General features: G+C 39.8%; 1 protein-coding gene across 10 annotated transcripts in view; it reads right to left on the bottom strand.

Moving 5' to 3' along the window:
- The window catches only part of PATJ (PATJ crumbs cell polarity complex component), a 399,000-nt gene that overhangs the window by 250,209 nt on the left and 120,838 nt on the right, over positions 1-27,953 (bottom strand). For all 10 annotated transcript variants that reach the window (XM_064372414.1, XM_064372417.1, XM_064372415.1 and 7 more), the window contains exons 22-24: positions 19,427-19,598; positions 5,103-5,174; positions 3,534-3,711 (exon numbers count right to left, since the gene is read on the bottom strand). In XM_064372414.1, coding sequence (XP_064228484.1) covers positions 3,534-3,711; positions 5,103-5,174; positions 19,427-19,598 — 422 coding nt within the window. The remainder of the gene's footprint in view (positions 1-3,533; positions 3,712-5,102; positions 5,175-19,426; positions 19,599-27,953) is intronic.

The raw sequence follows: 27,953 nt of genomic DNA, 5'->3' as shown, positions 1-27,953 counted from the left end.
TGAGTCAATTAAACCTCTTCTCTTTATAAATTACCCAGTCTTGAGTATTTCTTCATAGTAGTGTGAGAACGAACTAAAACAGAAGGAATGCAAGGGATTTTTATGGTGATGATACAGTTGAGTTTCTCAATTGTGGTGGTGCATATGCAAGGTTTTACATGTGATAAAATTGAATAGAGCTACAAACACACATGCAAATCAATGTATGCATAACTGGTAAAATCTGAATAAACTACAGATTGAGCCAATATCAATTTCTTGGTGTTGCTATTGTGGTATAGTTGTACAAGATATTAAAATTGGAGGTGGCTGAGTGAACAGTACATGAGACTTTCCCTGTACAATTCTTTGTAATTTGCTATGAATTTATGATTTCAAAATACATTAAGAAAAAAAGATACAATAATAAATATTTAAAAATTAAGTTACAATTTATCAGTAATCAAAGTAAAAAGTGAATTCATCTCACTTATTTTCTAGATGATTATTAATTTAGATTAAAAAACAAAATTCAGTTGTATGTTGCTTAGAAAAAATACAACTTAAACGAAATGAAAAGAATAGCGGAAAAGGAGGAATGAAAAAAGCAAAGTACCAGCTGGGCACAGTGGTTCACACCTGTAATCCCAGCACTTTGGGAGGCCGAGGTGGGCAGATCACCTGAGGTCAGGACTTCGAGACCAGCCTGAGCAACATAGCAAAACCCCACGTCTCTACTAAAAAATATAAAAATTAGCCGGGCATGGTGATAGGCACCTGTAATCCCAATTACTCAGGAGGCTGAGGCAAGAGAATCACTTGAACCTGGAAGGCAGAGGTTGCAGTAAGCCAAGATCATGCCATTGCACTCCAGCCTAGGCGATAGAGAGAGAGTCGGTCTCAAAAAAAGAAAAAAAGCAAAGTACCATGTAAATTAATAACTAAAAACAAGGTTACCAATACTAATAAAATAGAATTTAAGGCAAAAAGTAATTAATAGGAATATATAGGAAAACTACATAATGTCAAAAGCGAATCACCAACAACAAATCCACTAAATATATACAGCAAAACCAGTAGAATTACAAGGAATAACAAACAACTCCAGTGGGAGACAAACTCTAACTGAAACTGAGGAAAAAGACCAAAAAAATTAGTAAGAATACAGGACTCCTTATTTATCTGACTATTACTATTTGGATGTCAAATAGGCATCTTAACCTAACATGTCTAAAAAATGTCTCCCCAAATCTGTTTCTCCCACAGTCTTCCCCATCTCAGCAAATGGAAATTCCATCTTTGATTCCTCAAGTTGAAAATCTTTTGAATTATCTTTGCCACTTTTCTCTTTTGCATTCATTCTGTTAGTTAAGTCCTATTATTCTACTTGCAAAATATACTACAACCTGACTGCTCCCCTCCTGGTCCAAGCTGCCATTCTTTCTCTCCTAAGTGACTGCAACAGCCTTCCAGCTGAGGCCCCTCCTTCCATCCCAGCCCCAGAAGCCAGAATACTCCTTTGAAACAATACATACTTCCATGCTGATAATTCTCCAGTGACTCTCCACTGCATTCAGAGCAGAAGACCTTCCAGAGCTTTCAGGCTCTACATGATGTGATTTCCCATCACTCCTCAGCCCTTTTCTCTTACCCCTTCTGGCTTGTTCATGCTATGCTATTATTGCTGGACTTCCTGCTGCTCCTTGAACATATCCAGGCAAGCTCCTATCTCAGAGCTTTTGCATGTTTTTCTTCGTCCATATACCCACATGGCTCACACTCTCATTTCCTATGTTTGTCCCAGTATCATCTTCCATAATGAAGCTATTAAAATTGCAACTATTGCTTTCACCACCCCCAAACCCCTACACTCCTTATTCTCCTCCACTGCTTTATTTTGTTCCCTAGGTACTTATTACAACCTGACATTCTACATATACTTATTTATTTTATTCTCTATTCCCCACTCCCACTATCATGTAAACACCATAAGGTAAGGGACTTTTGGTCATCTTCATTGCCATATTAGCAGTATGTTTGAAAATGGTTTTAAACATTGCACAGCACAAATATAACTCAAAATTTGTATACAGAGCTGCTTTTATATAATTCTTTAATTTAATCCTCACAATAATGCTATAGATTTTGAATTCTCATTTCCATTTTATTTGAAAACTGAAAATCTGTAGGTCTAATGATTTGTCCAAAAACACATAGAACCCAAAAAGGACAGACTCTGATTCCAACACATGACATCCAGGGCTCTTTGTATTCCATTAGAGCTGAAACACCATGGTTGATGGTTAGCATCATAAAGCATGAATCAGAACAAGCAAATAACGGGATTAAAGATACCCACCATGGTGTCACCCAATTAACCGAGTGAAAAGAAATGTATCACATTCAGACTTCAGGGCACTCTTAGTGGTTTTCATGTCCCCCACCCCTCACCCCACTTTTTTTTTCTGTTTTGAGACTGAGTCTCACTCTGTTGCATGGCTGGAGGGCAGCTGCGCAATCTCGACTCACTGCAACCTCCGCCTTCCGGGTTGCAGCGATTCTCCTGCCTCAGCCTCCCAAGTAGCTGGGAATGTAGGCGCAGCCACCACGCCCGGCTGATTTTTGTATTTTTAGTAGAGATGGGGTTTCACCATGTTAGCCAAGCTGCTCTCAAACTCCTGACCTCAACTGATCCGCCTGCCTCGGCCTCCCAAAGTGCTAGGATTACCGGCATGAGCCACCATGCTCGGCCTGAAGTGCCTTTAAAACTAGCTCCCAGGCCAGGCGTGGTGGCTCACACCAGTAATCCCAGCACAGTGGTAGGCCGAGGTGGGCACAGCACGAGCTTAGGAGTTGAGACCAGACTGGCCAACATGGTGAAATCCCATCTCTACTAAAACTACAAAAAAAATTAGCTGAGTGTGTAGTGCATACCTGTAATCCCAGCTACTCAGGAGGCTGAGGCAGGAGAATCGCTTGAACCCAGGAAGCAGAGGATGCAGTGAACCAAGATCACGCCACTACACTCCAGCCTGGGTGACAGAGCAAGATTCTGTCTCAAAAAAAAAACCAAAAAAACAAAAAACAACAACTTAGCTCCCACAAAGCATATCAAGTGCGAACCATGGATCCTCCCCCTCCCCCAATGGAGTCTTACACCTTCTAGGGTCAACTTCTTTCTCTAAACAACAATATATATCCTATTGACAAACAATTATAAAATTTAGAGCTTCAAAGGAAAAAATTCAGAGCTTGTTAAAGACTGTGGGAGAAGCATAATGCCTACCATCTGCCCTGTTCTACATAGAGCCCTTTGTTAGTGTTTTTTGCGATCAGCTGAAGTTTTTTTTTTATCATTTTATTTGTTTACCCCCCCCACTCACTTGAGAAACTCATAAATTGTGCATAGAATGTACAAACTAAAGTATATAAATAAAGCACACCAACTGTACACACATGCTCCCCAGCACACGAAGAAAAGTCTTCTGGCTAAATGATTATTCCACAGTCTTACAGTATGTTTCCAATAAAAACAGTACTTTAACATCATTTACCTCAAGTATTTTATCTCCAGTTTTAAGTGCGTTTGTCTTCCCCGCTGGACTGTCTTCTAAAACTTGCTTGATAAATATACCTTTAAGTTCTTCTCCATTCTTTAGACGTTTTATAACAGTTTGTCCACCAACAATACTGATCCCAAGGGACACATTGGGTTCTCTAAAAATCTCAACACTATATAAAGGAAAAAAACAAAATTCACTCATCAACAAGTTAATTTAATCTCTTGGACTCTAAAAATCTCAACACTATATAAAGGGAAAAAACAAAATTCACTCATCAACAAGTTAATTTAATCTCTTGGACTGCAACTATTCCATTTGTATCCTATTGTTATGACTCAACATTTTATATAAATTTTCTAAATATATTTTTACAAATGTTATACAAACGATATGTAGTTCCAACATTGTAAGATGTTATCAATAATTCATGACGTGAAAGTTTCAGTTCTGAAAAGCATAGATTTCTAAAACAATAAATATAACTCTTAATATTCAGTAAAGATTTAGCTAAGCCCTAATGTTCCCATCTCCTATCACGATATGTTTTCTGTGATTAGTCCTTTTCATTTATATCCCTAACATTAGCAAAGAATGGACTGAAGAAAAAACAAATGGGAAAAAAAAAATTAAGAAAGCCACATATGTCATTTTAGCAAAAAATACAGACTTTCAGAATAAAGTAAATTTGCCACTGAGTGGCTCATGGCCCAAGTGGCTTTTCCCAGTTGGCAGGTTTAACTCTGTGGTTTTTTAATCAGAGGACAGATTTTACTTGCTCCTAAGGCCAGAAGGTTTTGATTTCTTCCTACCTCCATGTCATTATTTAAAAGAAAGTTTGAAATAAAAACTGCCCACCTCAAAATATTATAAATTTTGGACTGCAGCCAATAATCAACTCATTAAAAAATTAACTCAGAAAACAACTCTTAAATTTTTTAAGACAAATTCAGATTTCAATTACAAGAAAAGAATCAGTTTGGATGGAGGTGGTGGAATTAATAATGGATACGGAATACAGAGAACAGCTGAAGGAAGACTTTCATCATCTTAAAGTACAGCCCTGGCAAGGACTTAAAACTACAGGGACTGGTAAGTACTTAAAACTTCCCCCATATCCAAGGGAAAATGGGTTTTCAATACATTCTTTTAGCACAAACATGGACTCTCCACCAGGGGAGAAAGGTAGGGATAAATTGATATACACTAGAAGTCTCAACTACTGTTATTGTTGTTTACCAAAAACGGAAGCTTTACAACATTCAAGGCAGCTTTACCTGACTTGCTTAATGACATAGTGATAAACTATACCTGTAGATGGACATTTCTAAACTGCTTTCTCTGAAAGAGTATCAAAGATATTCTTAATATTGGTTACAGTTGTTTCGTTCGGCTAAAAATCTCTAGATAAGACAACATGAAACTAAAATGTAGGCCAGCTTACAGGTGAATTATCACAATTTCTCCATCATTAGAGTATGACTAAATGATGTTCTAAAAAGTTAAAGAAAAGAGTAACTGATTGTGCTCCTATTGAGAAAGCCAATAATGTCATCCACATACATTCTTGGTGGACCCCAGTGGCTAAAATTTGGAGTTTCTTCTCCTTCACCTTCTTCTCTCTCAGGTAATTCACTAAACAGAGAGAAAGAAAAAAAAATACAATTTTAAGGCATACTCATTATTAAAGGTCCTCGGAAAGTTTTCAAATTGCAAAATCTATAGGTAGTCAAATGAATCTCAATTTTTAAGTTTGTAAAAATTTACATCAATAAATATACAAAGTAAAAATATATTGCTTTAACATTCAACTCAAGAAATCCACACCTAGCATGAGTAAATCACAGAATTATCATAAACACTCTTACTGGTGACACTCTAGATGCTAAGTTTGTATTTTATTTGTACAATTTCAAATTCATTTCTCTATCAATATGTAAAATGTTATAAAATGTATTCCTTAAAATTTGGTATTGTTGGCTGGCTCACACGGTAATCACGTGGTGGCTCACACCTGTAATCCCAGCACTTTGGGAGGCCAAGGCGGGTGGAGCACAAGGTCAGGAGATCGATACCATCCTGGCTAGCACGGTGAAACCCCATCTCTACTAAAAATACAAAAAATTAGCCGGGCGTGGTGGCACACTCCTGTAGTCCCAGATACTCAGGAGGCTGAGGCAGGAGAACTGCTTGAATCCAGGAGGCGGAGGTTGCAGTGAGCCGAGATCATGCCAATGCACTCCAGCCTGGGCAACAGAGCGAGACTCTGTCTCATAAAAAAAAAAAAAAGAAAGAAAGAAAGAAAGAAAAAGAAAGAACAAAACAAAACAAAAAATTTGGTATTGTTTGACCTGCTAAGACAGAAATCAACATGTATCATACATATCAACATGAACAGGTCAACATGATCCCTCTTTCTAGCCCTAAATATTTCCTGTCATTTATATCCCATGAATATTTCGTGTACTTACATGGAACTTTTCTGTTACTTACATTATCTAATATTATCCTCACTGCCTCCCACCTACACCATCATATTTTCTTCCATCAAGTTAAGTTAGAATAGAACTGCTGAATTGAACATGGTGAAACCCTGTCTCTACAAAAAAAATAGCTGTGTATGGTGGCACATGCTTGTAGTTCCAGCTACTTAGGAGGCTGAGGCAGGAGGACTGCTTGAGCCTGGGAGGTCAAGACTGCAGTAAGCCATGTTCGTGTCACTCCACTTCAGCCTGGGTGACAAAGCAAGACCCTGCCTCAAAAAAAAAAAAAAAAAAAAAAAAAAAAAAAAAAAAGAATTCCTGAACTGGATAATGTAAAATGCTGAGTTACAGAGTAGTTACTTATAAGATTAATGCAATCTAATAATGAGTAGACAGCGCTGTGTATTATCTGGAAGAGAAATCAAGTATCCTAAGCTCAAGTCTAACTGGTACCATGAAACAGGTGTGTGGCTTTGGACCGCCAAATGAAATAGGTCTGATGTTGTAAATTGCATTACTCCATACAAAAATGTAGGCACTACTTCTTCCACTTCATTTTCATAAAAACCCTTGGCCAGGTGTGGTGGGCTTATGGCTGTAATCCCAGTGCTTTGAGAGGCTAAGGCAGGAAGATCACTTGAGCCCAGGTGTTTGAGAGCAACCTGGACAACACGGTGAGACCTCATCTCTACAAAAATTAAAAAAAAATTAGCTGGACATGGTGGCACACCTGTAGTCCCAACTACTGGGGAGGCTGAGGTAGGAGGTTCATTTGAGATCAGGAGTTCAAGGCTGCAATGAGCAATGATCACATTACTATTCTCCAGCCTGAGCAACAGAGCAAGACCCTGTCTCAAAACCAAAAATCCCTCTAATCTATAAAATAAGCACAGCAGGTCCTATTATATTTTACACAGGAGGAACTGAAGCTTGGAGAAGGCTTAAGCATACTATACAACCTCACAATCTCTCCTTATGTATCCAAATCTGTTTTAGTCCTAAGTTTCTATACTGCCATTTTTCTCCAAACTCTCAAGTGAGCCCTATTAAGTACAGCAAAACTCCACCTTCTTGGCCCTTTACAGACTTACTCTCTAGGATGAAACCGTTGTAAGGCCGTGTGAAAAGGAGAAGGCCGAAAGGATCTAGACAAGCCAAATATCAGTTAAGAAATTAGGATTGTTACATCTCATCCACTACCAGATGTCTTTTTTATCTTAGCCAGTCTAATTTTTATGATTAAAAGTATCATAGCATTCAGGGGAAAACAACTTGGCAGACACTTGCAGCTTACTTATCTAACATCTTTTTCCTCCCCTTCTTCCATACCAGCATAACCCCTCTTTTATTCTAGGTGGCATTATGCCCAGCTTTGAAAAAAGTACATTTTCCGGACTTTCTTTCAGCTAATGGGAACTGTGTGCCACAGTGCTGATCAGTGATATGGAACCAAAAGTCCTTGGATGAGACTTCCAGGAAAACTTATTAAAAGGAAGGAGAATCAGCTGGCAGGAGCCTTTTGCTCTATGCCCTCCCCTTCTTCTTGCCTAGAATTCACAGATGGTATTGGTGGTCAAACAATCATCTTCAAATCATACAGAAACAATGAGGAGTAAGGCCATACATTAAGGGTAGCAGAGCAGAAAGTATGAAGATATTTAAGACCCTGATGACAGCAGCACCACACCATCCTAAGACCACCTTCTTCAGGACTTTTCACATGAAAAAAATTTACGCCTCTATTTGGTTAAGCCACATTTGATGGGGTTTCTGTTTGAGTATGTAATTGTAATCCCTGAATGATACACCCACAATTCCACCAATTTAAGTAAATGGTTTTCACTTTAGCCTATTACATTCTTGTTTTTTGCAACTATATTATCATAACTGTAATCATAGCACAAACTTTCCTATTTTGATAATCCTGTGTAGTAGTAACAAGAATTAAATATTAATTGAGGCTCAATCTATATTCATTTCCTCTATAAGTTTTTTCACTTGAACTTATAACAAAAATCTACCCACATAGCATCATAATCTTCACCATTTTTTATTTAATAGTACCTTAAAAATCCCTTATATTGATGTAATTTATCTGCTATCTCAATATATGATGCACTTAGATTATGTATTAGTCCATTTCCACACTGCTATAAAGATACTACCTGAGACTGGGTAATTTACAAAGAAAAGAGGTTTAACTGACTCATAGTTTCACATGGCTGGAAAGGCTTCAGGAAACTTATAAACATGGCAGAAGATAAGGGAAGGCAGGAGAGAGAGAGTGCACAGGGGAAACTGCCACTTTTAAATCATCAGATCTCATGATGATTCCCTCATTATCATGAGAACAACAGGGGAAAACTGTCCCCATGATCCAATCACCTCCCACCAGGTCCCTCTTCTGACACATGGGAAATACAACTTGAGATGAGATTTGGGTGGGTACACAGAGCCAAACCATATCATCCCATCCTGGCCCTTTCCAACTCTTGTGTCCTTTTCACATTTTAAAACCAATCATACCTTCCCAACAGTCTCCCAAAGTCCTAACTCATTTCAGCATTAGCCCAAAAGTCCAAGTCCAAAGTCTCATCTGAGACAAGGCAAGTCCCTTCTACTTAGAAGCCTATAAAATCAAAAACAAGTTAGTTATTTCCAAGATACAATGGGGGTACAGACATTGGGTAGATGTTTTCATTCCTAATGTTCTCCAAATAGGAGAAACTGGCCAAAACAAAGGGAACAAAGACCCCACATAAGTCCAAAACCTGATGGGGTAGACATTAAATCTTTTTTTTTTTTTTTTGAGATGGAGTCTCCCTCTGTGGCCTGGGCTGGAATGCAGTGATGTAATCTCGGCTCGCTGCAACCTCCACCTCCCAGTTCAAGCAATTCCCTGCCTCAGCCCTGCAAGTAACTGGGATTACAGGTATGCACCACCACACCCAGCTAATTTTTATATTTTTAGTAGAGATGGGGTTTTGCCATGTTGGCCAGGCTGGTCTCACCTCAGGTGATTCACCTGCCTCACTCAGCCTCCCAAAGTGCTGGGATTATATACGTCAGCCACTGTGCCTGGGCATAATCATTAAATCTTAAAGCTACAAAATGATCTCCCTTGACTCCATGTCTCACATCCAAGACATGCTGATGCAAGAGGTGGGCTCCCAAGGCCTTGAGCAGCTCCACCTCTGTGGCTCTGCAGGGTATAGCTCCCACGGCTGCTTTCACAGGCTGGTGGTGAGTGCCTGTGGCTTTTCCAGCTGCATGGTACAAGCTGTCAGTGGAGCTACCATTCTGGGGTCTGGAGGACAGTGGCTCTCTTCTCACAGCTCCAGAAGGCAGTGCTCCCATGGGGATTCTGTGTGGGGGGCTTCAACCTCACATTTCCTCTCTCCATTACCCTGGTAAATATTCTCCATGTGGGCTCCACCCTGCAGCTGACTTCTGCCTGGATATCCAGGCATTTTCATACATCTTCTGAAATCTAGGCAGAGGTTCCCAAAGCTCAACTCTTGTCTTCTGTGCACCCTCAGGCCCAACACCACATGGAAATTGTCAAGGCTTGGGGCTTGGATCCTCTGAAGCAACAGCCTGAGCTGTACCTTGGCCCCTTTTCACCACAGCTGGAGCTGGAGCAGCTGGGATGCAGGGTACAAAGTTCCAAGGCTGCAGAGAGTAGCAGGGCCTTGGGCCTGGCCCACAGAACCATTTTTCACTCTTAGGCCTCTGGGATTGTGATGGGACGGGCTACCACAAAGATCTCTGACATGCCCTGGAGACATTTTCTCCCTTGTCTTGGCTATTAATATTCAGCTCCTTGTTACTTATGCAAATTTCTGCAGCCAGATTGAATTCTTCCCCAGAAAATAGGTTTTTCTTTTCTACCACATGGTCAGGCTGCAAATTTTCCAAACCTTTATGCTCTGCTTCCCTTTTAAACATAAGTTCCAATTTCAAACCATCTTTTTGTGTACATATATGATTGAATGCTTTCAGAAAAAGCCAGGTCACATCTTCAATGCTTTGCTGCTTAGAAATTTCTTCTGCCAGATACCCTAAATCATCTCTCTCAAGGTAAAAGTTCCACAGATCTCTAGGGCAGGGGCAAAATGCCACCAGTCTTTTTGCAAAAGCATAGCAAGAGTGACCTTTGCTCCAGTTCCCAATAAGTTTCTCATCTCCATCTGAGACCAACTCAGCCTGGACTTCATTGTCCATATCACTATCAGCATTTTGGTCAAAAATATTCAAGAAGTCTCTAGGAAGTTCCAAACTTTCCCACATCTTCCTGTATGCTTCTGAGCCCTCCAAATCATTCTAACCTCTGCCTATTAGCCAGTCCCAAAATTGCTTCCACATTTTCAGATTATCTTTATAGCAGTACTCTACTCTGCCAGGACCAATTCTCTGTATTAGTCCATTTTCAGACTGCTATAAATATACTACCTGAGACTGGGTAATTTATTAAAAAAAAAAAAAAAAGAGGTTTAATTGACTCACAGTCTCACAGGCAAAGGGGAAGCAAGGCACATCTTACATGTTGGCAGGAGACGGACAGGGAGTGTGGAGGAAACTGCCGCTTTTACATCATCAGATCTCATGAGAACTCCCTTGCTATCATGAGAACAGCATGAGGAAACCACTTGCATGATCCGATCACCTCCCCTGACACATGAGGATTACAATTTGGGATGAGATTTGTAGGGTGGAGACACAGAGCCAAACATATCGGATTGTATCTTGTCTCTTAGAATATGGATATTCCTGCAAAAAATATCTTCATGATCTGCTGTATTTTAGAATTCTCTGTTAAATACTAATTGAAATAAGATCCAAAACAAAACCTAAAACAATACAAACCTTCCTCCTCTCCATGTTCCACTTTCCTGTACCCCAAATCATAGAGTCATTAAGGAAAAAAAAAGGCAAGCGTTTTCAACATTACACCTTTATGCTATCATCATAGGCATTACATTCTTTTTCTTTTCTTTCTTGTTTTGTTGTTTTGTTTCTTGAGACAGAGTTTCACTCTGTTACCCAGGCTGCAGTGCAGTGGCACAATCAGAGCTCACTGCAGCGTCACCGAGTAGCTGGGACTACAGGCATGCACCACCATACCTGGCTATTTTTTTTTACATTTTGTAGATACAGGGTCTTGTTATGTTGCCCAGACTGGTTTCAAACACCTGGACTGAAGCAGTCCTCCTGCCTTGGCCTCCCAAAATGTTGGGATCATGGGCATGAGTCACTACACCTGGCCTAAATTCTTTAATTGAAAAAAAACAAACCCTAAAATAGAAGGAAAACCAAACTTCAACAAATGGTATGGGTTATTTGTTTCTTAATTTTAAAAAGTAAAAACTAAAAATTTCCTAAACCGCTGACTCTCACATACAACTTAGAAGGGATGAGGGAAACCACTCTACCTAGAATATGAACAATTTTAGATTTCTTTGACAAAGTCTGTCATAAAATGATTAGTGTGTTGGAAGAAACTCACTGACTTTTGCATAGCATATTACCTTTCTTCAGGATTTTAATATACACACATTTTGTTCAGACTAGTTCATACCTAATGAGAGATAAAACTTGTGAAAGCTTATCTAGATAGTATGATTAGTTTCAGAAATACAGTCACAGGAGATGAGCAATTATACAAATTAATGTAGTCACTTTACACTGATGAACACATGTACCTTTTAACCCAAATTAAAATCTACTGAGAAAATACTTTTACTGTACATATTAAGATATAAATTTGCACAAACATATTTGAAACTTTAACAAGGAATTTCTAACCTCAAATTTTATAATTTGCACTGTGATTAAGTATGATCAATAGCTCAATCAGATAGAAACTCAAATATCAAAATAACAGAACTTGCCAAACCCACAGAACATACAACACCAAGAGTGAAACCTAATCTAAACTATGGACTCTGGGTGAAGATGATGTGTCAATTTATCAATTTTATCAATTATGACAAATGTGCCACCCTGGTGGGCAATGCTGACAATAGGGGAGGCTATGCATGTGGGGGCAGGAGGTGTACAGGATATCTCTGTACCTTCCTCTCAATTTTTCTGTGAATCAAAAACTGTTTTAAAAAAATTAAGTTTTAAAAATGAAGTGAACTGGCTGAGCATGGTGGCTCACGCCTGTAATCCCAGCACTTTGGGAGGCAAAGGTGGGCTGATCACAAGGTCAGGACTTTGAGACCAGCCTGGCCAATATAATGAAACACGATCTCTACTAAAAATACAAAAATAGCCAGTGTGAGCTACTTGGGAGGCTGAGTCAGGAGAACCGCTTGAATCTGGGAGGCAGAGGTTGCAGTGAGCCAAGACCAAGCCACTGCATTGCAGCCTGGGAGACAGAGCAATATTCTATATTAAAAAAAAAAAAAGAACTGAACTTTTGCCTCTTACATTCAACCAGATTTATAACCAAATTATTCCCCAAAAGAATAAATCATCCAATTGAAACAATGTATTTTATTTCAGACCTTTATCACAAATGCCTACAGTTACAATGCTTTACAGATTTGAGGGTGGGGTGGAGATACTGTACCCCATGAGCAAACAAGTAGATATTAATGGTAAGACTTGATCATGATATACAAACTCTTCTTAAATAAAATTTTCATCATACAAAATCTGATGACTCCAGATAGCCACTTATTTTCACATAAAATTTCTACATACTAAGCAATATGGAGGTCAAGTAAACTCAGCACCCAAAAACGATGGAATCAGCGAGAGCTCCAATTGTGGCTAAGTAATCTCACAATTTCTTTTTCCTCTTTAAATGTAGATTCTATATGGCAATATTCTATGGTATGGGCACTAGTGTTTTCTAAACTGGTAAGGTTACTTGTACAGATGTTCCACCGTGATTTTGAAGATGCAGAGCAAATTATTACCTAACACCAGTATATAAAGAATTAGGTGTTCCCTTATATTAACATTCAGACATTGTCCTGAGCAAAAGAAGCTAGACACAAAAGAAGTACCTGCTGTATGACTACATGTACATGTGTTCTAGAATAGGAAAAGCTAATGTACAGTGTTAGAATAAGATTAATGGTTGCCTGGTGCCAGACACACAAAGGGGAACTTTCTAGGTGACAGAAATGTTCCTTATCTTCACTGGAGTGTATATAACATGAATGTATATATAACTTAGTACACTGCACCTTAAAATGTGTGCGTTTTATTAATATGTAAAATTGTATTTAAGAGTTTCCTTAAGAAACAGAAGTTCAACCCTTACAGGGTAAGTTGCTTCCAGAACATTACGTCTCTTCTGGCCTTCTGTAGAGCCTGAATTAGTAATCAAAGCTCTAATTATATTTTCGAAGGCATTAGTGTAGTATTTCTATGTAACTCTCGTCCTAATTGTTCACATTCACGTTCATCTGCAGTGTGGGTCACCGCTGCAACAGCACTGTAAGAACTGGGAAGTGTGACATACTTGAGGCCATAAACTCCCACAAACCCCTTTTTTTCTCCCAACTCACACTCCAGAGTAGCCCTCTCTGAAATGCAAATACTCATTTTCTCCCTTTTCCTCCTTCTCCTCCTGATATTCTGAATGTACACATAAGTTTTGGCAGTCTAATTCAAATATGAACCTATTAAATATCCACCATTTATATAGAAGGGACTAGATGCCAGGCACGGTGTTGGGACCTTAAAATATCACATTAACTCAGTTAATCCTTTCCCCAGCTATGACACCTAGCCTCCTATTTCTCCTCCCACTGTTCCTAACAAAGTATCCAATACCTGAAGCCATTTCTACTCATTTGCATGCTATTACATCTGCAACATGATTTGTTTTCCCCATTTCAAGTATGTCTTTCTTCTGAAGTTCATCATCCTCCCAGACATCAGCCTCTGACACATGGCTTTACTGTGATTTGATCCTATCTTATTACATTTTTCTTTTAAACCAACAATCTCCTTGAGTGTTTTAATAAACCCAGCAACAATGGATACCACCCTGGGTATACATCAGGGCCCACAAGCCTATCGTTGTCACTGCCACCAACATCACTGCAAACCTTCTATTAACCATTTACTATCAGCAAGGCTGTTATAGTAAAGTCTGTTAAACGCATCCTTTCCCAGTTTTACTAACTTATAGTTGACCAATAAAATTGTATAAATCTTTTACATGCACTTAAAAAAAAACTAGACCAGATGCTATGGCTCAGACCTGTAATCCCAGCAATTTGGGAGGCCAAGGTGGGAGGATCGCTTGAGGCCAGGAGTTTAGACCAGCCTAAGCAACATACTGAGATCTTGTCTCTAAAAAAAATTTAAAAATTAGGTATTCATGGTGGCAGGTGGCTGTGATCCCAGCTACTTGAAAGGCTGAGGTGGGAGGACTACTTGAGCCTGGGAGGTCAAGGCTGCAGTGAGCCATGATCACATCACTGCGCTCTAGCCTGGGTGACAAAGCGAGAACTTGTCTCAAAGAAGAAGAAGAAAAAAATACAATAAAAAATAGCTACAGGCTCTCACTGTGATTGCCAGGCTGGAGTGCAGTGGTGTGATCATAGCTTGCTGTAACCTTGAACTACTGGGCTCAAGAGATCCTCTGCCTAGGCCCCCAGGCATGTACCACCATGCCAGGCTTACTTTACATTTTTTTAGTGCCAGGTTCTCACTATGTTGCACAGGCTGGTCTTGAACTCCTGGCCTCAAGTGATTCTCCCACCTCGGCCACCCAAAGTGCTAGGATTATAGGCGTGAGCCACCACCCCTGGTTTGTATGCATTCTTATTCAATATATAGAACTACCTACTTTACAGGTAAGGAAATATAGATACAAAGGAAACCCTTTCAAGGTATACAGGTATAAGCACCAGAAGAAAGATTTGAACAGCACTCATATTACATCCATACCACTGACCTCCTAATGTCTGAGAAATACCCATGAACCCACTAGGGGCACCCATAGGTCTTTAAACAGCCAAAAATAACAGAGATGAGGAAGAAAAAGACTGAAACCAGGTGAGGTCTGAAAACACAATCTCAAGTGACCTCGGAAACAAAGAACATGGTAGTCCCCTCCACTCAGCTGAGGTTTTGTTTTCTGCAGTTTTGCTTTCCTTGGTATCAGTTACCTGTGGTCAACTGAAGTAACAGCAAAACTCTTAAATGGAACATTTCAGAAATAAACAATTCATAGGTTTTAAATTGCATGCCGTTCAGAGCAGCATGAGGAAATATCTTGCTGTCCAGCCTGGGATGTGAATCTCCACTTTGTCCAGCATATCCATACGCTATATACACTGCCTGCCCAGAAGTCACTCAGTAGCCATCCTGGTTATCAGATCAACTGTGGCAGTACTGATCTATTTCATTACTAGTTATTGTTGTGAATCTCTTATTGTATGTAATTTACAAATTAAACTTTATCACAGGTATGTACGTACAGAGAAAAGATTGTATACATAGGGCTTGGTACTGTCTGTGGTTTCAGGCATGAGTGAGGGTCTTGGAACATATTCCTTGAGGATAAGGGGGGACTACTGTGCTCTGAACAAGAGCACCTGAATTCCTTCCACAGAATTATACCCTGCCTGCCCACAGTCCCCTTTCTAGAGATCTCTACTTTCAAGGGGCACCTTACCTGTTAACACCAGTCCTGCCTCCTAATGTAAGGAGAAGTTGGTGTGAAAATGCAGTGTAGATAAAACATCACAATCACTATATACTTACCCTTGGTGCACTCACACACACAGATGCATGCGCACGCACGTAGACACACAACTCTGCTGAGAATAACCCACTTGGAATAACCCTTGATAGTTTGATAGGAGGAAGCTCACCTCCTCCACTGACAAAAATCAATGCAAGGAAGAAACTGTAGAATACTGTTTACCAGTTCATGACACCCTGATTATCTGAAAGACTATCATCTAAAATAATCTATGCATTACTCAGGCAGGCTCCTGAGTGGCAATAAATATTCACCTATGAACCTAACTCCATGGGGCATACCCTTAAAGATTAAAAGAAGGAGTATGATTTACAGGAATTCTTCTGGAACCCGCTGAAATTTAAATTTACCCTAAATCTCCAATAGCAAGCCAAAAAAGAACTTTCAAGTACAAGACTAATCTCCTAAGACAAGGTTACGTTGGAGTCCTTAAATGCCCGTGGCTGCATAAGAAATCAGCTTGTCAAATACTCACTTTAAAAGAAAAAGCAATGAGATAAGAATAAAGCATATCTTCCTTCTCTGAAGCTGAGGTCAATTTGGGTAAGACACAAACTCCAAGGAAGGAGGGGTGGACTTGGAAGTTTGTTTAGATCTTTTCTGATTCTTCTCATTCTGCAGTTACAATTCTACAGATCAGAGAAGCAGCCTCATTTCAGCTTTCTTCTGCCAGATTCAACTATTCACACTAAGCAAAAGACAAATTTTAAAAAACAAAGGTATGTCATGGAAAAATAATTTGAGCACTTTGGGAGGCTGAGGCAGGTGGATTGCTTAAGCCCAGGAGTTTCAGACCATCTGGCCAACATGGCAAAACCCCATCTCTACAAAAAAAAAAAAAAAGTACAAAAATTATCCAAGTAGCCACGCTTGGTGGCTCATGCCTGTAGTCCCAGCTACTCAGGAGGCAGAGGTGGGAGGATGGTGTGAACCCGGGAAGCAGAGGTTGCAGTAAGCTGAGATGGCGCCACTGCACTCCAGCCTGGGCAACAGAGTGAGACCCTGTCTCAAAAACAAAAAGAAATAAGAAAAAAATTTGGCTATAGAAAAAGCCATAAAATATTTTCCTAACTTCTCCATTTTTGGCATCTGTCCTAAGGAAACAAATCCGTTGCTTACGTTATCACTGTGCGTTCCTCCAGGGACTGCACTGGATAGCGTGTTAGGACATCAGGCCCAACAGAACTCTCCTGCTACATACCAGCCTGCTTTCGCAGAGTAGAGAGGCTGTTGGGCCTTTCTATATCCCTTCCTTCCACTCAGATGTGGGCTATGCAGAAGCACGGAAAACAACTTTTGATGCAGTTTCTGTCTAAAACTCTGTGTGAAAGTTCAGATGGCTGAACAGAGAAATGTGTATCATCTAAATCTAAGATATCTCCCATGTCAACACAAAAATCACACTCAGATTGAGGTTTTCACAAAAACATTTAAAGCCAATGAAGCCCACCCTATCTCTCATCCTTCCTATGCTTTACCGAAACCTCCAACGCTGTTGTGCATTTATCTCCCTACTCATGACGCCACACCTTTCTGGGTTTTCCTTCAGATGTGCTTCTTTTGTCACACACCACTCCAAGACCTGCCATGCACATCATCCATCACTCTCCATGGAATCTGCTAGAATTGTAAACAAACTATCCACACCCTGACCTCTTCACTGAACGTTCTCTGAACCTCCTCTTCAACAGCTCTGGTTCTCTGCCAAATATACCACACTCAAGTGGGTGAAGCTCATTCTCTCACTCCCTGGGGCCCTGGAAAAAAGAGGGTAAATATTTTTCTAAACTCCTCCCTACCACTAGGTGGTGACTCTCCCACCATGCTTTCAAAAGCTAATCTCTGCTCCAACATCTCTACTTTTAATGCCCACTTTATTAGCACTTCATCAATCTTAGTAGCAAATAACCTTCTTCTAAGTGACAGAAACAAACAAACATCGTCACTGGACAAAAATCCCTTTGGATTCCTGCCCCCAAGCTATAAAAAGTACCTACACCCAGACCTTCCTTTCCTTCCTGGCACCTATCTCAGTGGAAGAAGTGAGTTTCTTCCTAACAAATTATCAAAGGCTATTCCAAGTGTGCAATATTCTCTTCTCCCTCCATCATCCCCACAGAGTATATTTAATTAACCCCTATATGGCATCTACATATTCCACAAGCAAATACAATTCTCTTAAGTTTCATATACATATGAATATAGTAATATGTAATATATATGTTGTATGTCTTACATACAGTATATATGTGTGTGTGTGTGTATGTATATATATATATATATTTTTCCCCCCTTGTCTTGATCCATTAATACTAGTTATCTAAGTAACATGTATTCTTTTTTTTTTGAGATGGAGTCTTGCTCTGTTGCCCAGACTAGAGTGCAGTGGTGTGATCTCAGCCCACTGCAACCTCCACCTCCTGGGTTCAAGTGATTCTCCTGCCTCAGCCTCCCAAGTAGCTGGGATTACAGGCACCTGCCACCATGTCTGGCCAATTTTTGTATTTTTAGTAGAGATGGGGTTTCACCATGTTGGCCAGCCTGGTCTCGAACTCCTGACCTCAGGTGATCCATCCATCTCGGCCTCCCAAAGTGCTTCGATTATAGGCGTGAGCCACCATGCCTGACCCATGATCGGGATTTTCAAAACACTGGTCAGTTCTAACGATGTCTTTGTGTTCAATTCTCAACACACTACTCTCTGATTTCTACTCTATTAACAATGCTCAATGCTTACCAAGAGCGTCCATGTGGCCAAGTGGCCAAGCCCCAGGAAAACTTATCTGTCTTATCTAGATTGATCTTACTAGCAATGTGAACACAGTCTATGATGAACCTTTTGTAAAAATGTTCTCTTCCTTTGATTTCTTTGTCAATCTCTAGTTCACTAATTTTCTCCTACCCTTTGTTCATTCCAGCTTGCCCCTTTCTTCCTCTGTTCATGCCTTAAGTATTGCTGTTTTGCAGGACTCCAATTTCGGCCCCATGCTCGTCTTATTGTTTGAGCTTCATGTTGAAGACCATTCAAATCTAAAAGTTTCACCTGCACTTGATCTTGGTCCTAATTACCCATGTTCATAAAGATCTCAACATTAATTCCCAGACCCACGTATCTAATTGATTCCATTTAACTCTGTTGTTCTATGGATACTTTAACCCTCAACATGTTCCAAACTGAACTCATCATTTTCTCTTTCAACCCGTTCATGCTCCTATAGTATTGTATTGTTACATGAATTTCTCACTATCTATCTAGTTTACTTGTCCAGAAACACAAGTCATCCTCAACTACCCCCTCTTACACTCAACATGTAATGAGTCCAGGGATTCCTGTAGATTTTCTCACTTTTAAATTGGTCCTCTTTTAATTTGTCCTCAAGTGAATTTGCTTGAGTTGTTAAAATAAACTCTGAATTAATCTCCCATTCTCCAAGCAAATGCTCTATCTAATCCATTTTGTGCACAACCGCAAGATAGCAAATTGTACATACAGCAAAATTTTAAGTATATAAAATTCTCATAGTAATTGTCAAATGTAGTCAATTTTATTCATAATATTTTTCTATATTTTCCAAATGTTCCACAAAAATCATGCATTTCTGAAGCAAAAAAAAAAAAAACTCTACTATTTTATAATGTGAAAACAAATAGAAATGATATCATACCATGTATCAGTGGCGTATCTAGAAGACAACACTCCTGTGTATGCTGAGGCCTTGGAAATAACTCGCGTCGCTTGGTGTTGACATAAAGGCAAATCTTCTTGCTCCCTACTTTCAGCCACAGCAGGAAGGTCAAGGAGCAAGCTAGGACATTGGCCATCATTCGGGATCATGCCTGAAGAACAAATCCAGATGACAGTGAACACAAGAGGCCTTCATTCTCCTTCAGTCATTCAACAACTAGGTATGCACACCTATTATGGGAGGGGACTCTTCCAGGTAGGAGACTGAAAATATTAAAGTAAATAAATAAAGGCTTCAGTATATCAGATGATGATAAGTACAATGGTGAAAAATAAAGAAGGAAGGAGCATAGGAATTGTTCAACAGAAGATGGCCACAATTTTCAGTGGCCTTGTTGAAAAAATGACATTTATGCAGTATTAATATTACTAAAAAATCTAATCTTACTACAAATTTTTTATCAACTAAGCTTTCCCAATAAGTACTGTGACATTTCACTGATTAAAAAAAAATCCACAGAATAACAAATAAACCAAATAAAATCACTTATATTTTTAAAAGAGCTTTGTTTATAAATTTCAGAATTCTTTTACACTTGTTCTTATTTATTTATTTATTGAGATGGAGTCTTGCTCTGTTGCCCAGGCTGGAGTGCAGTGGTGCAATCTCTGCTCACTGCAACCTCCACCTCCTGGGTTCATGCAATTCTCCCTGCCTCAGCCTCCTGAGTAGGTGGGACTATAGGCATGGTGGTACATGTAAAAATACAATAATTTTTGTAGTTTTAATAGAGACAGAGTTTTGTCATGTTGTCCAGGCTGGTCTCAAACTCCTGACCTTGGCCTCCCAAAGTGCTGAGATTACAGGCATGAGCCACTGTGCCCAGCCTACACTTGTTCATTTAATTCTCACATCAAACTATGAGTTAGAAAGAAAAGATACTATCAACCATATTTTATAGATAGGAAAAGTAAGGTTAAGAAATTTGGCCAATTTTTTACCAGCAAGTAAAAGGTACAGATTGCCATAATTTATTTAAATATTTACAACAAACTTCCTAACAAATTCTTATTAATTTTGATTTCTACTTAGGAGGGTTCACATAAGAAGCTTGAGAAGTTATGGTGGGGACAACATTTTTGTACTTTACTTCTTATGTCCTTGCCAGTAGTATATTATACAATTATCATGTTAATTTAAGAAATTAAAAGCTAGTATTTTCTCCTTATATTTGCCCAAATAAACTAAAGAAAGCTCCTCTAGTCTCACTGCAATAGATCACATGTTGATATATGTATATATAGTCAGCATAGTACAACTATCATATATAGGTGTCTGTGTGGGTATGTCCACATATGTTATCTATACACATCCTTACACACACACTATATAAAGATAATGTCTAAGGTACAATGCATAAGATTCAACACCATGGTTATCTAAGGAGAGAAAGTTGGGCTGTGTTATAATGGTTTATTGTTTAAAAACAGAATAGCAGCCAGGCACAGGTGCTCACACCTGTAAACCCAGCACTCTGGGAGGTTGAGCAGGTGGACTGCTTGTGCCCAAGAATTCAAGACCGGCTTGGGCAACATGGTGCAACTCCATTTGCCAGGCTTGGTGGAGCGTGCCTGTAATCCCAGCTACTTGGGAGGCTGAGGAGGAGGATCACTTGAGTCCGAGAGGATGATCACAGTAAGGCATGATGTCACCGCTGCACTCCAGCCTGGGCAACAGTGCAAGACCTTGTCTCAAAAACAAAAACAAAAGGAAAAAGAAACCCAGAAACTCTGGGGTTGAGGGAGAAAGCTGAGAGGAGCCAGCTATGAGGGTAGACAGGAAGCATTTCATAGAAACTAGAAAAAATCTGGAAGACTATAAACCAAATCATGTTTACCTCTGCAAACGATTTTTTATTTCTACTTTTTGTTTATCCGCATTATCTTGTTTATCTTCCAGGAACACACTCCATTGTTTTTTGTCACCAAGCATACAACCTCCTCAAGAACTTTGCATTTCTTGTTCTCTCAGCCATATCCCAAGTGTTTTCACACAGGGCTGGCTTCCTTTACTCAAGCGTCAGTCAAATGTCATCCTACTAAAACAGCCAAATCACTCCATATAAATAAAATAGGATTCCTCCTCAAAATTTCTCTTTTTACTGCTTTATTTTCCCAGAGTGCTGGGTTTACAGGCATGAGCACCTGTGCCTGGCCGATATTCTGTTTTTAAAAAATAAACCATTGTAACACAGCCCAATTTTCTCTCCATAGAAAACCAAGGTGTTGAATCCTATGTATTGTACCTTAGACATTATCTTTATATAGTGTGTGTGTGAGGATGTGTATAGGTAACATATGTGGACATACCCACACAGACACCTATATATGATAGTTATACTGTGCTGACTATATATACACATATCAACATATGAGCTATTGTGGTGATTATATTACACATTAATTTGTCATTGTCTGCCCTCACCAGAATGTGGACTCCACGAGGACTGACTTTATTTTGTTCACTGCTCCACCCTCATGACCCAGAGCAACATTCCTATACAGAAAGCACCTGGCAAACATTTCTGAACAAGCAAATACAAAACTTGCTTAATAAACCAACAATGAGTTTTTAAGTTTAAAAAATAATGAGTATACTGTTTTCCTAGATAGAAAAACAAAGAAATATACAGCTGATGTCCTGATTAGAATGGAGGTTGCATCTATTGTGCATCCCACAGTCCATTCTACAGATGTGTATCTTTGATAATCTTCTAAAGGAGCTTTGAGACTTCCGATTAAATACCTTCAGTGATTTGGGAATGTCATTTATTCAAACGATAAAAACAGGGAACCTAAAATAATTGTGCCTAATCAAACAAGGTAAATGACGAGCCTAGAATTGGCCCAGGTGCAATAGTTCACCCTGTAATCCCAGCACTTTGGGAGGCAGAGGCGGGTGGATCACCTGACGTCAGGAGTTTGAGACCAACCTGGCCAACATGGTGAAACCCTGTCTCTACTAAAAATACAAAACTTAGCCAAGCATGTTGGCACACACCTCTAATCCCAGCTACTCGGGAGGCTGAGGTAGGAGAATAGCTTGAACCCTGGGAGGCAGAAGTTGCAATGAGCTGAGATTGTGCCGCTGCACTCCAGCCTGGGCAACAAAGAGAGACCTTGTCTCAAAAAAAAACAATAAAATAAAATAAAATCTATCTAAATCTTTCTACAAGGTATTGTGCAAAGCATTGGGAAACCTAAGGCACTATTTGTTCTCTATTTTCTAGAAAGACAGAGAAAAGCCTGATGTTTGGAAGAGTTTAGCATGCACAGCTCAGTGCAGAGTGAAGAATACATAAAGCAGGCAGTGGAGACAACCAGGAGAGCCCAGCCGTGGGGACCTTGTATGCTGGGGAGGACCCTGAATTTCACCTGTCTGCCCAGAAGCCTTATCCTGCAGCCTATGGGGCAGCTTCACAGGAACCATGAACTACAGTTAAAACAGGTTTTTGTTGTTGTTTTTATTTGAGACAGAGTCTCATTCTGTTGCCCAGGCCGGAAGTGCAATGGTGTGATCTCGGCTCACTGCAACCTCCACCTCCCAGGTTCAAGAGATTCTCATGCCTCAGTCATCTGAGTAGCTGAGATTACAGGTGTGCACCATCACACCCAGCTAATTTTTGTATTTTTAGTAGAGACAGGGTTTTGTCATGTTGACCAGGCTGGTCCTGAACTCCTGACTTCAAGTGATCCACCTGCCTTGGCCTCCCAAAGTGTTGGGATCACAGGTGTGAGCCACCATCATGGCCAAAACAGTTTTTCCTGCAATGTACTTCTTTGAACACTATGTTCTTGGAAGAAAAACTATTATTTTAAAATATTACATATTATGTTATTAAAATATGACTGAAAGCTCAAACATGTGTAAGATGATGAAATACTATTGTACTGGGTTTAGTAATAATAACGTAGCTTTTATCCAAATGATAAGAAATCAAGCGTATACTCTTATCAAGATTGTGGACATCTATTTTTCGGTTTGCATACCTTTTATGGATTTAAAAAAATATCTGGTGGAGCTTAACCTAGAAAACGTTAACAAAGGGAACTCCATGTTTAGGTCCTCTTCCACGAACACTCCCTTCATGGAAGACGTCTTTCTCTCTCCTGGACTTCCCCTCTGGAGTCCCCTTCCACACTCTCTCGTGGAAGCCTGTCTTCCCCTCCTAAACTCCATCTCTCTCTATTCCCTTCCACTCAGTGTAGAAGCTGCTTTCTTCTCCTGGATTCCATCTTTCTGCATTCTCTCACTCAGTGTGAGAGTTAGCTGTTTCTTTCTCTTTCCTTCCCATTTCTCTCTCTCTTTAAATAAATCACTTTCTACAAATACATATATACATGTATATACACATACATATATATATATGTATGTGTATATATATCTAAAACAAAGAAAAAAGTTCTAATGCACCTTCTATGTTTTGTTTTGTTTCCCATCAAATAAATGTGAGAAGACACAAAACTTTAAGTATTTTACTTCTGTGGCTATTGGGGGAAGAAGCTGATGCTACAAAAATACCTTTAAGTGTATCCAACATTCTGTGGCTGTTCTTCATTCACGCATTCACAAATTCACTTAACAAATGTTTATAGAGCACCCGCTACTTGCCAGGAACTATTCTAGGGATTAGAGATAGCTAAGTGTACAAAACTGACAAAGTTCCTATTCTTGGGAGCTAACATTCTAGTGGAGAGAGACACAGAATGAACACAGCATGATTTCAGGACATGGTAAGTTCTAAGAAGGAAAATAAAGCAACAGGTAGGATCAGAAAGAAACAGGTTATTTTAGATGGAGTAGTTGGTCAGGTGTGGTGGCTTATGCCTGCAATCTCAGCATTTTGGGAGGGTGAGGCAGGTGGATCACTTGAGGTCAGGAGTTTGAGACCAGCCTGGCCAGCATGCTGAAACCCCGCCTCTACTAAAAATATAAAAATTAGCTGAGTGTGGTGGTGTGCACCTGCAATCCCAGCTACTCAGGGGCTGAAGCAGGAGAATTGCTTGAACCTGAGAGGTGGAGATTGCAGTGTGCCAAGATCATGCCACTGCACTCCAGCCTAGGTTACAGAGTGAGACTCTGAAAGAAGGAAGGAAGGAAGGAAGGAAGGAAGGGAGGGAGGGAGGGAGGGAGGGAGGGAAGGAAGGAAGGAGGGAAGAAGGGAAGGAAGGAGGGAGGGAGGGAGGGAGGAAGGGAAGGAAGGAAGGAAGGAAGGAAGGAAAAAAGGAAGGAGGGAAGGAGGGAAGGAGGGAGGGAGGGAGGAGGGGAGAGGGGAGGGGAGGGGAGGAGAGAGGGAGGGGAGGGAAAAAAATTGATGATAGTCAAAAACCTGGATGGTGATAGGGAATCAGTCCCATAAAAATCTGCAATACCATTCTAGGTAGAAGGAACAGCATGAGGAGGAGGCTTGATTTGAAAAAGATGGAATTTTACCAATATTTTGATTTGCCACTACAAAAAGCACTATTGCTTAGCTATATACCAAGCAAAAGAATGGGACCCATAAGTAGTTGGGCTTCAAAAAAAATGAAAAATTCTAAAACTCTAAGTCCTGTGAGCCTTATTTGTTCTTCTCACCACAACGAAGAACTCTGCAATGATAGAAAACAAATTACCAACAACGCCTCTCCCATCAGAGAAGTGGGCAGTTAGGTTATGGGTCCAAACAGCACAGCTTCAAACTTTTCTTCTTCTTTTTTAATATTTTATCTTATTTGATGGAGGCTTCATTCTACATCATCAGGGTCACTTTGGATCTTAGCTCTGTCATCCAACATACTGACAATCCCTCCCAATTTCCTGGAATGTGGGAATTTATCCAACATGCCATCTGTGCCATTATCCCATTTCCTGAGAAAAAGAATCACCAAGACAACCTGTGCATAGAGTCCTATGGCCTATGTTAGAGACCTGTACCTATGCTGGCATAAACCCACTAATCACTCATAGGATGTACCACAGTAATTCATTATAAATTCTCAGCCAATTGTTCTTACCATGTTTATAAGAATATGATGAATTGTTCTCAGCCAATTGTTCTTATCATGTTTATAAGAATATGATGAACTGTGTACCTTAAAGTTCATAGTACATTTGGGGTACTTGCCTTAGTAGAAAATCATAAATGACCTCTGACTAAGCAATATAGATACTCTTAAAACTTTAAAAAATAGAGATGGGGTCTCCCTATGTTGCCCAGGCTGGTCTCAAACTCCAGGGCTCAAGTGATCCCCCTGCCTTGGCCTCCCAAAGTGCTAGAATTACAGGTATGAGCCACCATACCCAGCCTAAAACTTTTCCTATAATCATTACCAAAACTCTTTCCATGTATTCATCTTAAACAAATTTTCTAGTAAACTCACTATCACTTCTGCTTTTTATTTCATCTAGAAACTTTGGAATCAGGGTCGAATCAGTTGGCAATGTCGTAGATATGAGGAGAAAATACTGTCACGGTCAGTTAAAGTAAGTCTCAGTTAACTTTCCCTCATCCCCGTATGCCCCTTTGCTCCCATGCACTAGGGCCTCCATTCCCACACAACAATCAAAGCACTGCTCCACAGTTCAAGATTTGCCGATGTCTACCTCCTCCCCACTAAGGAAGGAGGCAGGATTGGGGCAGGACTGGCACTCAGGCAGGAATGGCCTAAAACCAGAGTTTTCAGAACAGAACTGGTTCTATTTACAGAGTTATGTCCCATCCAGCTACACTAAAAAGCAGCCTGTTAAACCACACCACTCTGTTGCACAAGTTGGTGCAGTTTAAAACTTCATGAATTGCTCCACACAAAGGCTACCTGTGCCCTCGGCCCCACTGCCTCCTCCATGGATTCTGTCGGTGCACAGACACACATTTCTCACCTGTCACAGCGCTTCACACAGTTACACTTTACAGAGCTGTCCACCAAGTGCACCGAGAAACCCAGGAGCCCATGATAAAGACTGAGTCCTTTAGGGTCTCTGCAGTTGTCAGGTAATGGTCATAACAAAGGTACAGAGGTTAGAAAAACAGAGAATTAAAAAAAAAATAGATGCTCCAGGATAAATGAAAGTTCTATTAATCCATTCTCACACTGCTATAAAGAAGTACCGGAGACTGGGTAATTTATAAAGAAAACAGGTTTAATTGACTCACAGTTCCACAGGCTGTACAGAAAAAGCATGGCTAGAAAGGCCTCAGGAAACTTACACAATCATGGCAGAAGGGTGAAGGGGAAGCATGCATGTCTCCACATGGCAGCAGGAGAGAGAGCAAGCATGTGCAAAGCAGGAAGTGCCACACACTTAAACCATCAGATCTCTTGAGAATTCACTCACTATCGTGAGAACAGAGCGGGGAGATCTGCCCTCATGATACGATCACCTCCCACAGAGGTGATTGCCTCTTATTCCACTGCTCCTCCACCCAAACACCAGGCCAGACAGCTAGTCTGTTTCTTTTGATCTTGACACTATAAACCAATGGTTTATACAGTATAAACAAGGGGACATTTGGCAATATCTGGAGACATTTTGATTTTCATCATGACTGGGAGAGGGTGTGTCACTGGCATCTAGGGTTACAGGACGGGGACGCTGCTAATCATCCTACAATGCACAGGTACCCACACCAACCAAAAGACTCATCTGGTCCAAAAGGATGTCATAGTCTGCTATAGTAGTGATAGTTTGCTAAGGTATTGATAGTACTGAAACAGATACTGTCTATTTATTCATTTACTCAACATTTGTGCTATAAATCTTATCCAACTATTTAATAGAGAACTACAAGAAATGTGGTGAATTTTAGAAAGCTATATACCTGGAGAACTTTACTTTGGTGGGGGCAGGGTGGGAAGTCCCATTTTTCTCCTAATCATGATCTTGAAAACTTGGGTAGATTCATCTAATCTTAGATATTTAAAATTAAGTATCTATATTCTTTCTTTTTTCCGTGCTGTTTTGACCTACAGGAAACTGTATGTTAGCATCTCAGAGATGCCTTCAATTTTTAGCCTTAAGTATTTCATTTTTCAGAATTTACTTAACAGAATCCTAATCTCACATAAAACTGTTACATCACTTTTTATAGCCCTCTCTCCCCTTACAACATATTACCATACAACACAGAGAAAGACTTATAAGCAGTCATAACAAGTGAAGGACAGCATAAATCCTCAACAATGACTCTATAAATCCCAGTGCTATGAAAGCATTTAACAATCTCCCTAGGGATGTCAATTTTATAATGACATTCGCTATTTCAGTGTTAGATGAAGAAAAATTCTTTTTTAAAGTCAAGTTTTAGAACATATATAAGAATCGATATTGGGGGAGGCAGGGAGAGGCACTATACTTTAGAATTCTTTTATGGAAACTAAGTTATTAATGTACTAATATTGACTGTAATATATGGCTATAAAAATGTTTCATAAATGTTTAAAATATGCCTCTCTTTATTAATATT

Source organism: Aotus nancymaae, unplaced genomic scaffold (genome assembly GCF_030222135.1).
Source record: "Aotus nancymaae isolate 86718 unplaced genomic scaffold, 86718_ANA_hifiasm-v0.15.2.pri h1tg000007l, whole genome shotgun sequence".
Taxonomy (NCBI): domain Eukaryota; kingdom Metazoa; phylum Chordata; class Mammalia; order Primates; family Aotidae; genus Aotus; species Aotus nancymaae.
The sequence above is the reverse complement of the archived record's forward strand: the minus strand, read 5'-3'. Positions and strand labels throughout refer to the sequence as shown.